Here is a 17,843-nt window from a genome sequence, read left to right on the forward strand (position 1 = left end):
GTTATCAATAACGTATATTCATACGTACATATCTTAAAATACAAAACGCAACAGAACCAAAGCACTTGTTAGCAATAGGAAAAGCAACGTTGGTCATCATACTTGTCGCTTCTTATGATTGTGGCTCTAATTTACGTTTCCAGAAGCTCTAATTTTAAGTTTATCATTGGTAACTATTCAGAATCCCTTCACTAAAAATGACCATTGTGGTTTCTAAGGAATATTAAATCATGTAATTGTGCTCTGTGCCTCTTCAGTCTCTATCATACATGCCTTACCTCCCTGGGAATGCTCTCTGCATTGTACTCTCATTTGTAATAAGATGATACATTTCCTTGGAGTGGAAAAATTTGCTTTTCTGCTGCTACTAATAAATGTAAGAGACTAGTAAGGCAGTCTTTGTGAGTAAAAAAAAAAAGTGTTTTGTGGGGAATGGAGCAAACTGGAGCTGAAGCAAGAGAAAAGGAGGGAGCAAATGAACAAAAGAGGAGTAGAGAACAGTTGGTTTCAGAACTCCTTTATCTAGTCAGCAGTAATATATTGAATTTTTGAGGTAAAAAGGATTGCCTCTCATTTTACTAATAATGAAATTGCAATCTGGGGAGGTTAAATCTTCCCGAGTGATATTAGTTTCCTCAAGATGTTATCCTCAGTTTGTTTAAGCACAGTCAGCCCTGTGTATCCGCGGATTCAACCAACCACAGATTCAACCAATTACAGGTCAAAAATATTTTTTTAAAAAATTTATAGAGGGCTTCCCTGGTGGTGCAGTGGTTGAGAGTCCGCCTGCCGATGTAGGGGACACGGGTTCGTGACCCAGTCCTGGAAGATCCCACATGCCGCAGAGCGGCTGAGCCCATGAGCCATGGCTGCTGAGCCTGCGTGTCCGGAGCCTGTGCTCCGCAACGGGAGAGGCCCGCGTACGGGGGGTGTGGGGGGGTGTTCCAGAAAGTTCCAAAAAGCAAAACTTGAATTTTGCTATGTTATGGCAACTATTTACATACATTTACATTGTATTAGGTATTTCAAGCAATCTAGAGATGATTTAAAGTATACAGGAGGATGTGCATAAATTATATTCAAATAACATGCCATTTTATATTTGAGCATCCGAGATTTTGGTATTCCCTGAGGGAGCCCTGGAACCAATGCCCTGGGGATACCAAGGGACAACTTTACAAGTGACTTTGAGAAACCTGTTAACAAGACTGTCTTCTTAGCAATTGCACAACACTGGTTCTTAAGAATAACGTTCTAAGCATCAACATGTGAAAAAAAGCATGCTGAAAATACAGATACAGAGGGCAATGAATAGAGCAAGCTCAGGGCTGCCTGAGCCTCTTCAGTCGCTTTGGGTGCATCTCAGTCTGTGAACAGAGGTACTGCATCCAAACACCTAAGTAATTAGCTGGCTTACCTGTTGTTCCAAATGTAAGAGACTTTAATTTCATTATTTAAAGAAGTAGTTTATTTTGTTTATGTCTGAATCAGCTTTTTTCCCCTCAGACCAAATTTGCAACTCAAAAGCAGATTTACAGTATCTGAGTAGGACCTTTCACTTTTCTGAGAAACTCAAGGATTAGCATTAAAGAGGCAGGAAAGGACAGATGAATTGTGTTCTTTCTCTTGAAATCTGTTTTTGTAAAGACTTGCTTATGTAAAGTAGACGGAATAAACTGTAACAATAGGCAGATATATCAGCTGTTCATATTTAATCACTGTAATTTTCACCAAACCTGCCGAGCAGAGAAAGGCAATTTGGTATAAACAACAAACTTAAGCTTCAGAGAGACTGGACTCTACCCCAGTTCTGTTACTTGCCCACAGTGGGCTCTTGGAGATGTTGTCTAATTGTTCTGAGCCTCTGTTTCCTCATCTACCTTGTAGGTTAGTAATTCTGAAGATTAAAGGAAATCGTTCATATAAAACATTTACTACTGACCCTTGCCCTGAGTAAGCATCCAGTCGATGGTGGCTGCCATTATGATTTCTGTCACCATTGTCTGTAATATATGTCAGACTGTAGCATATTGGAAAGAGCACAGGGTTGGCAGCTAGACCCCCTGGGTTCTTGCCCACCTCTGCCACCAGCTAACTCTGGGACCTAGAAGATCACTTGATCTCTGGGCCTCCATTTCTCCATCTTTAAATGGCCAGGGAAGGGGTGGTATATTAGGTTTAGTGGAGCAATAAGTAGCACCAACAGGTTGCTGAAGAATCTTGGGGGTCGGGCCCTATTCACTTGTCTGCTCCCGCCTGGAGCTCCAGGAAGTTCGTGTGCTGAGTCATCATAAATGGTGGGTTTCTTCACATTGTTGCATACATACGGTTGAGCAACAGGCGTTGTTGTTTCTTCCTTTCTGCATTATGACCTAAGGCTCTAGGTTCTAGATTCCTAGCTCTACCTAGATTATAAAGTAGCCATACATAAAGATGATATGAGGCACATTAGGCGAGCAGACCATTTTCATACCTTGTCTCTAACAAGCCCTGACTTTTTAGGTCCAGCAGGAAGAAAGAGCTACTTGGCTATTCTAATTCACAGTTCATCAATTTATAGAGCCTTGTTAGGAGGCATGAATACAGACCTAAGCCCTGTGATACACTAGCAATGTGATCCTAGGAGCCTAGATCCACCTCTGAAGAGTAGGAATAACGATGCCATGCTCAAAGAGTATTTGCAACAAGTGAGTGAGATAATGTGTATGAAAGTTCTTAGGGACAGTATGTTCTCTTTGTTCTTTTAAACCTTTTATTGTGAATCTTCTGTGAGCCACCATACTGCTGAAACTATTAAAATGTGCTCCACAAAAAAAGTACATTTGGAGGAAAAACACAAAAGGAGAACTTCAACGCATGACCATATAGTTTTATCCAAAGTGATTTCTTTTTGTTTGTTTGTTTGGGTTTTTTTTGTTGTTGTTTGGGTTTTTTTTTTTTTTGCGGTACACGGGCCTCCCACTGCTGTGGCCTCTCCCGCTGCAGAGCACAGGCTCCGGATGCGCAGGCTCAGCGGCCGTGGCTCACGGGCCCAGCCGCTCCTCGGCATGTGGGATCCTCCCAGACTGGGGCACAAACCCGCGTCCCCTGCATCGGCAGGCGGACTCTCAACCACTGCGCCACCAGGGAAGCCCAGAAGTGATTTCTTTACTGATAACGTTGTCATCACCCTTTATGAAATGTGGGGTGTTACTTAAGTGTGAAAAAGATCTGTAAGATTGGCTGTGGTCTAAAAAGATGGTTTTATATGACTGAGTCCATTTTTTCCCACCGTCAGAACAGATACACTGAAGCCATCTTTCCGGCTAGGTTTGAGTTGCAGAACTAAAGGACTGGTCTGTCTCAAGCTGGTCAACCCCAATGTATTTCTTTTTTCTTATTAGCGAGATGATGTTTAACATTTAAAATGTGACATTTGTACACACTGGAGACAAAATGGTTGAATGTTGTTCTTACTTAAAAAGTGTATTCCCTAAGAGGTCTGGCATCATCTCGTATCAGGCATGGGAGGCTGTACCCTGGAGACTTGGAAGTGGCTATAAAGGATGAGGGCAGGTAGTACCCGCAGAAGGGAGGGCATCTTAGTCTTTCTAGAAACGGATGATTGAAGGCCTTTAAACCTTTCAAGAAAGCAAATGTGAGTCTCATTCTTTTCTCAGATTTCCTAGTCCCACACTGCGGTAGCAGTGAATAGCACTACTCACAATGTGGGCCAAGAAGTGTATTAAAGTATATAGGGTTGTCTCTGAAGCCAGTACAAGTTGAATCCATGGCTCTTTTTTTTCTGTCTTGTGGTAATAAAGTAACTGGAGACCAGATGATAAATAATGATGGAGGCAGACGGGTGTCTCTGTGGAGGCTTCTAGCCTGAACACATAACTGTACTTCCTCTGCTTCATGGTTGGTAGTTAGCTCTATATTTTGCATTTCTGTAGATTTCCGGTCCCTTGTGCTCTGATGGACTTAGGAGACTGTAAATTCACTTTACTGCAGTTGCTCTTAAACATTCCGAAAAACAGGCTGCTAACATGCCAGCAGGAAAATGCAGGTCAAATCCTCTCTCCAAGGGTGGTATAGACTTTATGTGTTCATCTCAGAGGTTCTTGCCAAGTAGAATGATGGGACAGAGGAGTTGGAGAGCCGCAGTCATGATGGGGGAGTGTTGGTTTTGCCAAAGGGAGGAAACATTCATTTTTGACAATGGCTGCATCTGGAGATTATTACAAATGAAATGCTGACCCAAATTAAAAAATAAGAAGCAAGAGTTAATTATGAAATGTTTCAGGGAGACAGCTTTTCCAGTGGAATAGAATTTAAAAAGATAAAGCTATTTTTTAAAGATGAGACATTTTTCATTAAAAATTGTTTTAATTAAAGTACAGTAGATATACAATAGTATATGTTACAGGTGTACAATATAGTATTCACAATTTTTAAAAGTTACACTCAATTTATAGTTGTTATAAAATATTGGCTATTTCCCAGTGTTGTACAATATATCCTTGTAGCTTCTCTTATACATAATAGTTTGTACCTCTCACTCCCCTACACCTATATTGCTAGACATTATTTTCATTTTTAAAACTCTGCTTTTTATTCTTATGTAAAGAAAATATTTCACAAAAATGCCAAGAAGTTTAAATTTTTTAATATTTGTGTATATAATACATATAATACAATAATATATGTGTGTATATAATAAAAATATACATGTATACATATATATATATATATAAAGTCCACTACTGAGATAATCTCTGAACATGCCTCCACTCATTTCTACAAACATAACACACACAAGACACACATTTAAAAACAAAATACAATCATAGCGCCTATACTGTTTATGACCTGCTTTTTGTTTATCACATATCACTAATCATGAATAACTTTCCATGTCATTAAATACTGCTTTACAATGTTATCAATAATTCAGCTTTTCCTCCTCTAGTACAGAGAGCATTGTCTACTGGAGCTATCAGCTTGGAAATTGGAAAGTAACTGAGGAGCTGGTGTCACTTTCTTTAATTAAAAAAAAATCCAGAACAAGCGATGGACACTGGGAGGATCGCTTGGTGACACCACCACTTTTCTGTATTGTGCCTGCCTTGGGACGTCCCCCCTTGGTCTCCCAGTTCCCCACCACCTGCTGGTCCCACGGCAGTCTGCTCCATCATTTAATCTCTGATACAAGGCCCTCTTCCACCCTTTCCCTTTCTTTCCACTTACTCAATTTATACTGTCTTATAATAATATTTTAAGGTTTTACTGTATTCTGTCATTGGATCAGCACATGCTAATGAAAATACACCAGTGATGACTAGGAATATTACCTTATTAAAAATCCTTAAACATGCTGTACCTTTTGGATTGGTCTTTACTTTGGGAAGTGGGTAAGATGATCGTAAAATATACTTTGCCTGAAGAAGGACTCCAGTAATGAATGTAAAATACTACTGAAATAATTTGTAATTACTGAATGGAATGAAAGTAGTTTGCATTGCTGCTGCCAACAGAATAGAGTCGTCCAAGTCACAACAACTATAAATCATAAAGTGTGTGTTTGTGAGTGACAGACATTACAGCTGTTAAGGAATGGTTATCCCCTTCTCTTTGGCTTCAAGACCAAAACCTAGTTTGGGCTCATCTCCTTCCACCACCCTAGTCCACTACACCAGCCCCTCTCCCCTGGGGCTACTGCCGCAGCCTGCTGGCTACACACCTGCTTCTGTTCGTACATCCTGTAGTTCATTCTGTGGTCAGCAACCAGAGTGAGCTTCTGAAATCTCCAGATCACCTCCCTCCCCTGCCCATCCCCTCCAGTGCCTTAGAGTAAAATCCATACTCCTTGCCAAGGACTACCAGGTGGGTGGCCTGCTCTGGCCTACTCTTCTAACCTCTACACATACACTCTCCCCCCGCCAGCTACAGCCACCAGCCTCCTTCTTGAGGAAATGTGCCAAACTTAACTCTGCCTCAAGACTCTGGAAATTGCTGCCCAAACTCTTTTCTGCTGGTTCTGCACGTGGCTGGCTTTCTCATCCCTAAGGACTCAGCTCAGTGCTCAGAAGGCCCTCCAGGCTTCTGCCGCCAGTGTACCTGCCACTCTGTCATACCTTAATTCCTTTATAGGACTTATTTCGGTTCAGTCATTGTGTTTAGTTATTGGTTTACTTGTTGACTGTCTATCTCCCCCTCTAGGATCTAACCCCGTGAGAACAAGGACCTTGTTTGAATTGAATGTGGTTTTGCCCCTTGTGCTGAGTCGTAATGCATAATTGGTACTCAATATTTTTAGTGACTTCTTAAACTTCAGGTCTGACTCTGGACCACTCCAGACAAGATATGCCAAAATCCCTTCTGTATCTTTATGCCCTCATCTGAACAATAGGGATTGGTACTAATAATTACATTACAAAGTTGTTTTGAAGATTAAGTGAGATAACATATACAAAGTGCTTAAAATGATGCCTGACACATTATTCAATAAGTTCAGCTATTTTGACTATTGGCCCTAATCCCTAGCCTTCAGAGCTGGCATGGCATTTTACAGTCTTTAGGTGTTCAAGAAATGTGCTGCATCCACCCAGGATATTTATATTTTGTTTGGGCTTCTAAGAGTTCTCATTCTGGAACTGTTCCTTACTGGGTTTTCTTCTGTTGGGTTTAAATTCTTACATTTGAAAAGTATGTACTTTTCATCTATTCCCGGGGGCATCCACAGGCGAGAAGTGACCTGATTACCAGGCATAGTTTGAAGACTTTCTTCTGTTAATTATCCCCCATGCAGGAATTCCCACTGTGGGAACATTCCACATTGTATTTATAGATCCAGATGCATTTTAACCAAGACAACCTAATGAGACTTTAGAATAAGATATTAATTAGTTAGTAAATCTGATTCCTCCAACAAACCTTTAGATACTCATTATGCATTTATTATATGCAAAACTTTATGGGAGACATAAATTGATCTCTGTCCATATGGACTTTAAAACACAGAGAAGGAAGTAGTAGATATTTAAATGAATAGATAACCAGCATCACTGCCACCAAATGGTATATGACACATGAGTAGTGGGCGTAGTAAGTGCCATAGAATTCCTTTCCATTGATTCACATTTATTGAACATCTGGTGAGGGTCGGGGTTGTGCTGTGCCACCATGGGTTACCCAGATATTTGTGAACTAGTCTTAGTGAGAATTCCTGCCCTAAATCTCATGGTCTAAGAAAGTATTAATTGGGATCATAAAGAAATTATGAATATTTTTTAAAAATCATAACAAAAGTTATACCTTTATTTGTGTTAATAAATCTATCTAGGCTAACAAAACAATCACTGAATTACGTCCATTGAATTTATCACTCCGTGTGATTGGTAATTTCTCATGTTGTATTTCTCATGTTGATTACAAGCTCCGAATTCATCGTCTACCATGCCCATTACCTCTGTTCCCTGGTGTGTTTAATGGCACCTGTGCCATATCAAGCTCCACGCCCAGTCACTAGCTCCCTTTAATGCATGGAGTAAATGGGAAAGGTCTCTGCATGAGCACACCTCGCTTCCTGATGTGACCCTACCTCCCTCTCTGGCTTCACGTCCAGCCTTGGCTCCTATCACTCAAGCACTTGTAGTTCTCAGGTTTCCTGATGATGCAATGCTTCCTCACACTTCCGGGCAGTCTGCTGGGAACGTCCCTCTTGTTGCTGATCCAGACAAACCCTACACACCTATAAATCCTTCAAGGCTTGGCACAGATAGTGTCCTCTATAAAGCCTTTCCTGACTCTGCAGAGCAGACTTGTAACTCATTGTGTGCAGGGCCACTGAGAGCCCATATGAATTTTTTGGATTAGACAAAGGTTTCTTACGGTTTTCTGGAGAAATGCAGCCCTGAGCTAGGGATTATGGGTTGGTGAGCAGAGCCAAAGGTAGGCTGGATTACAGTGCCTACTGGCCCCAGCCAGTTCCCCTAGTACAGAGCACAGACTGCATAACCTTTAGTGGGTCCCATTTGCCTGCATATTTTGCTGTCAGAGTGCAAACTTCTTGTGGGCAGAGAGCAGGCTATCCACCTTCATCTACCAGGGGACAGCTCAATGTCTGGCATGCAGTATGACCTCAGTACGTATTTGTTCAATGAATGAAGGAATAAATGAAATGTAAGTTGAAAAATTAATTTTTGTTCATCAGGGCACTTTGTATAGGAATGACAAGCTTTCAAAATATGGAGTCTTCAGTGGAGGACATAATAAAAGAGGGTCTGCAGGTGAAAGTGCTTGGGTGCTACCTGGATACTCAGTGGGCCCTGAATTAGGGGGCCCTGAGAGCCCAAAGAGAGTCCCTCTTTGCCTACCTCATAGCCCAGCTCCAGGCCAACTGTGCTCCTCCCTCCAGCCTTGCCTGCCGACAGAACTGCGGGAGCACCTGATTCCCCTGTGGGGAAGCCTATAGGCCCTGTCTCAGATGAGGAAAATTTGGACTTGACAGGTAAACTCGGTCAGGAATGCTCACATTTCCAAAGAAATCATGACATTAAAAAGTGATAAGCTCTAGTATCCCTTAGGAATTTTCCAGAATGCTTTTAAGTATTTTTTTAACATCTTTATTGGAGTATAATTGCTTTACAATGGTGTGTTAGCTTCTGCTTTATAACAAAGTGAATCAGCTATACATATACATGTATAAGTATTTGGTTTTGACTGATTAATTACTTAATGAAAAGGTGGGAATAGGAGTAAGGAAACAAATTAGGATTAGGCACCACTGCCAATCAAAAAGAAAGAGAGTACTGATAAAACACATTATAAATGATAATGCAAATTAAAAAAATTTATTCGATTTACATACATTTTATTTCTCGGGCTATATCTACCAGATAAAATGAGGCCCATGCTTTTCACCTCTCACTCTCTCTCTCTCTCTCTTTAAAATCCTGATTGTAATTTCTTCTTCACCTCATATTTTGAGTCCTTACAAGCTACCAAAAATCACTCTGGGGAAATGGAGAATAAATTAATAAATACATACACACAGAAATACATTAATTAGTTAATTGATGAAACTTTAGATGTAATTGTGATTCTTTGGGCTCATTGGGTTTGGATAATTGACTTGTCTATCTATAGGAAAGAAAAGAAGGTTGAGCATGTGACCTTCTGGTTAACATTTAAAGAATCCAGAAGGCACCAAGAGATCTATTAAGTCAGACCAGATGTCTGGAGGGCTTTTAAATCTTCTTTATATTGATGCCAGCATGATTTCCCAAAGACCAGTTCAGACCTGCCCTCCTTGAGTGTTTCTGGCTGCATAGATGAAAATGAGGTAAACTCATTATAGCCTTAGTGTGGCTGGCTTTGAAAGATTTGAAAAATGTTCTTTTATTGAGACTGAATAACTGGATGTGCTTTTGCTGCCAATGTCAACATAGTCCAAGGGCCCTTCTGTTATTTTCTGCTAGAGTTTTCTTAGGACATGGAATGGGGCGGGAGAGGGGGTGTGAAAAGCCTCAGAGGATTGTCTTTTGTTTTGCTTTTTTTTTTTTCCCCTGTTCTTGGCTCATACAGCAAGTTGATGGTAAATATTGGGCAATTTATTTAACCACACTATTCCTCAATTTCCTTATTAGCAATGCTGTCTTGTTTATAAGGAGTTTTGAAATTTTTGCAAGCACACAAAACACTGGTACAAATAGCCAATGTAGTGTGATGAATTGGGAGATTGGGATTGACATATATACACTAATATGTATAAAATGGATAACTAATAAGAACCTGCTGTATAAAAAAATAAATAAAATTCAAAAAAAAGAAACAAATAGCCAATGTAGATATCTTATTTCTAATCCAACTGATGTCTCTCCACTAGTGGAGTCTACCTGCATCAGACTCATTTGGGGTGATAGTTAAAATGCAGATCCCTAGGCCCACCCCAAACCTTCTAAAGTAGAATCTCAGGGTACACCCAAAAATCTCCATTGTAAACAAGCTTCTTGGGTGATTCTGATGAATTTCACCATACCTCTCTGAGTATCTGTGCTTTCTGGTGAGCATGAGATAGAACTAGATGATTTGAGCACCTAAAAATCCCCTGGTATCTCTCAGAGTTTTCTGGACTGACCCAATCTGGACCATTTTCCCTAGAGTGCCCGTATATTTTGATTGAGTCATTCAGTTAAAAAATATCTGAAGCTTTATTTTGCTAATTCCTATCGTCAAAATGTATGTAATCTGGTAGGATGCTGAGGACTAGCAGTTAAAAGTCAGGGGTGGGATGAAGTTAACAGTCAGGCTTCCAAAAGTGAAAGAGGATTAGTCTCCCTGCTTTCTGTTTAATGTTCGACTTCCCCTAGGAACCCAAGGTTGCAGTCCTATTCCTGATTTGACCTTGGGAGAACCATTTAATCTTTCTGCACAGTTTCCCCTTCAACAATGCATACTTTCTCCATCTTCATGACACATTTTCCAGGGGAGCTGTTCAGTTTATTCAGAAGGAAAGTTCTGTTATGGTAACCGTCTATTATGCAACCAGATGTAATTTAGGAAGCAGTGATAGCCTTAGGCTATGGATCAGTGATGGTGATCATGTCTTATGACTGAAGAGGATCAAAAAAGTTGTCCAGGGCTTCCCTGGTGGCGCAGTGGTTGAGAGTCCACCTGCCGATGCAGGGGACACGGGTTCGTGCCCTGGTCTGGGAAGATCCCACATGCCGCGGAGCGGCTGGGCCCGTGCGCCATGACCGCTGAGCCTGCACGTCTGGAGCTTGTGCTCCGCAACGGGAGAGGCCACAACAGTGAGAGGCCCGCGTACCGCAAAAAAAAAAACAAAAACAAAGAAGTTGTCCAGTCCTTCTTTTTGTGTTGAGAACTGAAACTATCGAAGAAAGAGTACCCAGGCTTATGGATTTCATGGGTGAGTTACTGAACAGCAGAGACATGCAGAGTTCCTCTTTCTTTACTCAGAAACCTGGGAGAATGCAAGGACTGCTGTTGACTCCCAACTTGGCCCCACTGCCTGCCCTTGATAGGGATGATGCTACTATGTCACACTTACTACCTTTTCTTAGATTGTTGTACTACACTGAGACCTGTAGTGATTTTCCAGTGCTGCATAACAAATTACCACAAATCTAGCAGCTTAAAACAACACACAATTACTATGTCTGTTTCTGTGAATCAGGAGTCGAGGCACAACTTAGCCAGGGCTTCTGCTCAGCATCTCATATGGCTGAAATCAAGATATCAGGTGGACTGCATTCTCATCTGGAGGCTCAACTAGGGAAGGACCTGCATCCAAACTCCCTTCGGTTGTTGGTAGAATTCATTGCCTGCAGCTATAGAATTCATGGCAGCCTACTTCTTCAAATCTAGCAACAGTGAGAGTCTCTGATCTCTAGATGCTCTTTTAAAAGTCTCACCTAATTAGGTCAGGTCCATTCAGGATCATCACGCTTTTGATTAACTTAAAATCAACTGATTAGAGACTTTAATTGCATCTGCAGCATATCTTCACCTTTGCCATATTCCATTGGTTACAAATTACAGGTCCCCAGTCACACTCAAATGATGGGGATTATACAAAGGTATATAGGTCATGGCAGATCATCTTAGAACTCTGCCTACCATAAGACCCCAGTGAATTAAAATTCATCATTCAGTTCAAGTATGCGTAAGAAGTTAATTGGGGGATTCAAACATTACTATTTACGAATTCTCATTCTCATGTATGTGGCCATTTTGTTAATTCTTGACTAGGTAAAATTAACCTTCAGTTAAGGGAAGGTATTTGGTTATCAAGAGGGAAGGAACAGGCTTAACTACCATGTGATAGATATACTACACCTACAGTCCTGTCCTGTCCTAAGCAAATAAAACATTAATTATGGATTATTGCTTACCTAGATAAAGAGTTTGCTTGAATTATTTTACTTCCTAGTTTACCCAGTATGATTCAGTTCACAAAAATGAATTCACACATATCTATTCAAGATTACAACTGTATAAAATGAATTACTCTTTTAAGAGTTGTCCCGAAAGTTGATCTGTCACACTCTTTCGTATACCAGCACTACCAAAAGAAAAAAATAGGCAATGAAAACCTTCTATTAGGTGTAAACATTAGCGATCATCTTTTCAACATTTCTTATCACAGCAACATGCTGAAGAAAGACAATGTATCAAAAATGGGTAACAAGTAACCAGATTAATATTACTCTGTAAATAAAATGCATAACTAAATAAAAAGGTGAACAGGCTGGAAGAGATTAGCTAGAGATAAACAAGAATTAGTCTCTTTATTTTGTAGTATTTCTTACAAATTAATAAGAAATCCTGAAGTTTTAAATAAGTTGACTTCACGCTCATTAGGATGGCTATTATCCAAAAAAAAAAAAACCCACAAAATAACAAGTGTCAGTGAGGATGTAGGAAAATTGGAACCCATGTTCATAACAGCACTTTTTTACAATAGTCAAAAGATGGAAACAACTCAAGTGTCCATCAGTGGATGAATGGATTAACAAAATGTAGTATATACAAACAATAGAATATTATTCAGCTTTAAAAAGAAGGGAAATTCTGACCCATGCTACAAAGTGGGCCTGGAAAATGCTAAGTGAAATAAGCCAGTCACAAAGGACGAATACTGTATGATGCCACTCACATGAGGTCCTTAGAGTAGTCAAATTCATAGAGATGGGAAAAGAATGGTGGTTGCAAGGGCGGGAGAGAATAGGAGTTAGTGTTCACTGGGTACAAAGTTTCAGTTTGGAAAGGAAAAAGTTCTAGAGATGGATGGTGGTGACGGTTGCAGAACAATGTGAATGTACTTAATGCCACAGAGCTGTGTACTTGATGATGGTGAAGATGATACATTCTTTGTGATGGGTATCTTATCACAATAAAAACAATTTTTAAAGAAAAGATAAATGGGCAAAGGGGATGAACGTGTAGATCACAAAGGAGATGAACATGTAGATCACAAAATGGGAAATGTTACAAACAAGCTGACTTGGGGAGAGATTCTCAGCCTTGTTGGTAACCAAAGAAATGAAAATGTTTCAATTTCATCTAAAAGAAGTACCATCTTTAGTCTAATGGGACAATGAATGTTACGTTTCATCTGACACACAAAGTCTGGATGATAATTACATTCAAAACATACTTTTCTTCCTCCCCTTTCCGTATGACAGATTTAAGTCTTCAGTTAATATTTTTACACCAATGTTTTATACAAGATAGGTATTTAAACCATTCCTAAGACTCTCAGTATGCTAGTTCAGTTTTTTAAAAAGTAAAACATTGTTCTTGAGACCCAAGTTGAGACTCTGGTGTAAGGAAGGTGTAATATGGATTATGTTAAATGCAATTCTGAAGTGGTTTATTATATCAAAGAAAGTGTTTGCTTGCAAAGACTGATTAGGTGATTTTCCCCCAATATATTCTAGAGTTTGTAATAACAAGAGTTGTAAACTCTGAGCCAGTTCTATCTCTGTGTCCTAAAACCGGTATAGATAGTCTCAGACTTACGAGGGTTTGACTTAAAATTTTTCGACTTTACAGTGGTGTGAAAGTGATACACTTTCAGTAGAAATCATATTTCCAATTTTGAATCCTGATCTTTTCCCAGGGTAGCAATATTCAGTGCCACACTCTCTCATGATGGTGGACAATGTCAGTGAGCCTCAGCCCCCAGTCAGCCACGTGATCACGAGGGTAAAAAAACTATACACATACAACCATTCTGTACCCATACAAACATTCTGTTTTTCACTTTCAGTACAATAGTCAATAAATTACATGAGATATTCAACTCTTTATTATAAAAGAGACTTTGTGTTAGATGATGTTGCCCAACTGTAGGCTAATGTAAGTGTTCTGAGCATGTGCAAGGTAGTCTAGGCTAAGCTATGATATTTGGTAGGCTAGGTGTATTAAATGCATTTTTGACTTATATTTTCAATTTACGAGGGGTTTACCAAGATGTAACCCCATTGTAAGTTGAGGAAGATCTTTATTTTTCTAATGTAACAGAGCCCCTTCGAGTTACTGTTTCTAATAAGCCATGTGGCCACACACCTGCTTTATCATCTCTTTGTTATCTCATAGTTTCCACGAGTCATGATTATCTTTTGGCAGTTTAATGAACGCAATTGGAGTAAATCTTTTTGATGGTAACGAAATGTAGCTAACAATATATATCTTATTAATTGGTCAAACACTGTGAGCCAGGCATGGTATTAAGCATGTTTCTGTGATTTCACGTAATCCTCATATCCTTCTGAAACAAATGATATGCTTCTGATTTTATAGGTGAGAAAACTGAGTGGCAGATTTTTAATAACTCACTGCAAATTACACAACTCGTTGGCAGAGCTGAAATTCAAACCCAAGTCTATCCAACTGTAGATCTCTGGTCTTCCCATGACACTATGCTGCATCTAGGAGTATAACTATATTTCATTAGTATTAAAGTAATTTATAAGAATAAAAACTTAAACGTGACTTTGTAAAAACAGCCTGTTAAAAATCACGGCTCCCAAAATTCCATATTAATTCAGGAGCATTTTTTTAAAGTCAAAGTTGTTTAGCTCCCACAAACAAACTGTTGTACATTCCAAATAAAATGCTTCCTACTTCATGTCAAAAGTGCAGATTTACTTCCTGATAAGATGTACTATTTGGAGACTGTCTATTTTTTATTGTGATTCAGGTGCAAATAACAGGAAAGCATATTTTTTTCCTATCTTGGCAAAAGGGGAGGTATTTCTAAAAAGAATGTAATGTAATGATTTAAATGGCCATTATTTTGCATTGTGAATTAGGAGAAAACAGATTATAGCACTGGAGTCAAAGAAGTAACAATGGTCTACTGACTTCGACAGGAAAGTCCAGCCAGGGAATTTCCCAAAACTCTAAGCCATGAGGCGTGTCTGCAGGTCTTCAGAGACACTCAGTGCTCTTCCCTGACCAACAAAATGAAAAAATGGAAAACCGTAGATTTTTTGAGAGACTTTCAGGCAAATGCCAACTCTGAAAATGAATTACTTTGCAAGAGTTTATAGTCATGTCTTTTAGGAAAAAAAAAAATCTAACATCAAAAGAGAAACAAAAATTCAAACTTGTCTTTGTAATTCTTAGACAACTAAACAATTAGTGATATGTATGTAATATGGATTTTAAACGGTTGTGAAAATGTAAGGAAAATATTTTTAAAGATCCTATTTCCCTTAAAGAAATTCAATTATGAATTTTTCAAGTCGAAACGTTTTCAAAGTGTTTCCAAAAGGAATGTGAAAATTGGCAACAAACCCATTTGAATATGAAAGACAAGCACAGGCAGACACACAGAGAAACAATATCGTTTCACTCAAAGCGTTCTGAACTCTGTACTGCTTCTTCTGTTTGCAGAGCTCACACTTGTTTTAACCGTCTGGATCTCCCTCCGTACCCATCCTTCTCCATGCTTTATGAAAAACTCTTGACAGCAGTTGAAGAGACCAGCACCTTTGGACTTGAGTGACCTGGAGGCACAATGCCCCGCTCCGTGTAGACAGGCAATTCCAGAAGCTGCCCTCTAGAAGAATGGCTGAACATTGGAAGTTTCAAGAGTACACTTCCATTAGAGTAAAGCTGAGTGCTGTTATTTTCCAGGAACACGTGTTCTGCCACATTTGGGGACTGGATAGTGGTGATGAGTACTCTTGGAAGGATTTGGGTGAGCTTGATGCCCAGGGAACCACCCAACAATCTTTCAATCAACAGTTCTTGACTGCCAAACTTTTTTCCATTTGTTATGTTCCAAGATGAAGATGAACCTGTACACGATCAGCTCCATGATAACTTTTAGAGACTCAGGAGAATCTTGAAACTTACCTTTGAACATGATTCAAGCCAAACTGGCAGCGCTTGGCCCAATCTCCAAATTAGTGCAAGTTAAATAACATAATAAAAACAAATATATCTCCTGAAAATACATTCATTTAAGCCCTAAGTTATAACAGAATATTCATTTTCTTGCTTATGAGTGCCTGCATGGTGTGCACCATAGGTTTCAGCTTTCATGGGACACAGTGAAAATGAAACCAAGTCAATATGAGGTAACCTTAAAGATTTGCAATAAGGTGGTCTGTGACAATGTATATGCAAAGTGGTATGTGTGTAATTATGGCCGAAGACAAACTGTTATTCAGTGAATTACTAATGACAGATTTTATGCTTTATAATGCATGAAAACAGTTTTAAAATAACTAGCAATTAATCACAGCATATCAGGAAAAAGTACACAGTGAGTTCTGTTTATTTTTTATAAGTTCATTATATTTATGTTCTCTAAGATGTATATAAGAACCTACCTATCATACTGTACGTATCATCTGTTCCATTTTCGTGTTCCATGCTTACTAGGGCATCATGCTAATATGTATCCTTTTAAGCACTCTCAAAGGGAACAAAAGGGCCTTTTATATTTATAAAGGTACAAAAAAATTCCCCAAAATATTTTGCACTGAATGTACCAAAGTTGAAGGGACATTACAATATGACTAACAGCAACTCCATCACTTGACAAGTATAATAGAAAATAGCTTCTAAATCAAACTTTCTTCACAGTGCCATGTCTACCACTACAAGGACTGTGCATCTAAGTAATAATTTTTTAAGATTCACTCTATGTGATAGTATGATATGCATTTATTTAAAATGCATTAGACTCTCTTCCATCCATCAAATACTTTTCAGGATGGCATTTAATACATATATTTCGTATTTCCCCCACTGCTTTTTATTTGTACAGCATCGTTAAACACTAAGCTCAGTTAGGGAGCCATCAGAAACACCCAAGAGATCAGCTCTCTTTAGTAATAAGAATTCCATTTCCCCTCACCAGTGAAGACATCACAAATTGAAACTCTCAGTACTATATTTCTAAGCCTGCATTTTCACTGATGGATAATTTTCTTATCAATATTAAGGAACAATTTTTCTATGATATCTCAGAAACTGCATGACATCACTAAAGTTATTTTTGCTTAGTTTATCAGAGGGTGTTCTTCATTTTTATTGCTTTGGGGTCATTCCACATCCTTGTTTATTTCTTGACTTACGGTCGTAACTAATCAGGTGTTCAATAGAGTGAACTTAAATTGAGGGTAATAAAATCATTGGATTAAACATTTGGTTTGCCAGCCTATGGTATTACAGGCATTGCCCAAATACTTCTTCGAGAACTATATTTATAAGCAACCATGGAATTCCTATTATGGGGTGTTGGCAATCCTACATTTTATGGAGGTCAAATGCGTGGTTTTCATAGGTGGTTTGTAAGAACTGATTTCACTGTTGGTTAAGCTACATTTACTATTGGGACCCTCAGGAGGAATACCACTCATGTTGCATTCCTGCTCTAAAGGCAAGTACTGTGGTGTGGAGAAACGTTCTGGGGAAAAGGTTTCAGAAACCTGGAAATAAGAAGGAAAGATTTATCTGTGTACTATAATTGTATCAGAAAGAAAGAGAAAAAGATTTGAACTGGAAATGTTAGTTTGTACTTACTTATCATGAATATAAGTATATATTTAATCTTACAAACTATTTTTACTTGTATTTTTTTCATTATAAGGAAAAATAGTATAACATGCTTTTTTTAAAAAAAAAAAACACACATTTTTGATGGTATGTAAGATGTTTCAGAGCTGGCATTCTCTAAGCAGCTGATACAGAAGGTTGCATTTCTTTCAAAAATACTTTCATAGACCACGTCAGCTTGCATTTTGGTTTGTGACACTTTGTTACCATATTACACATTATTAGGTAAAAGAGATTTGAAATAAAATATCTCTCTTTAA

The 17,843-nt window shown here is 38.9% G+C and overlaps 1 protein-coding gene across 3 annotated transcripts in view; it reads left to right on the top strand.

Annotated features, from left to right (window-relative positions):
- Positions 1-17,581, top strand: part of HECW2 (HECT, C2 and WW domain containing E3 ubiquitin protein ligase 2) — a 422,655-nt gene extending 405,074 nt beyond the window's left edge. For all 3 annotated transcript variants that reach the window (XM_029225749.1, XM_029225748.1, XM_029225750.1), the window contains one exon: positions 15,409-17,581. In XM_029225749.1, the coding sequence (XP_029081582.1) occupies positions 15,409-15,520 (112 nt within the window). In that variant the 3' untranslated portion in view covers positions 15,521-17,581. The remainder of the gene's footprint in view (positions 1-15,408) is intronic.
- The last annotated feature ends 262 nt before the right edge of the window (positions 17,582-17,843 follow it).

This window comes from Monodon monoceros, unplaced genomic scaffold, assembly GCF_005190385.1.
Source record: "Monodon monoceros isolate NGI ecotype Baffin Bay Population unplaced genomic scaffold, NGI_Narwhal_1 Super_Scaffold_16, whole genome shotgun sequence".
Classification (NCBI taxonomy): domain Eukaryota; kingdom Metazoa; phylum Chordata; class Mammalia; order Artiodactyla; family Monodontidae; genus Monodon; species Monodon monoceros.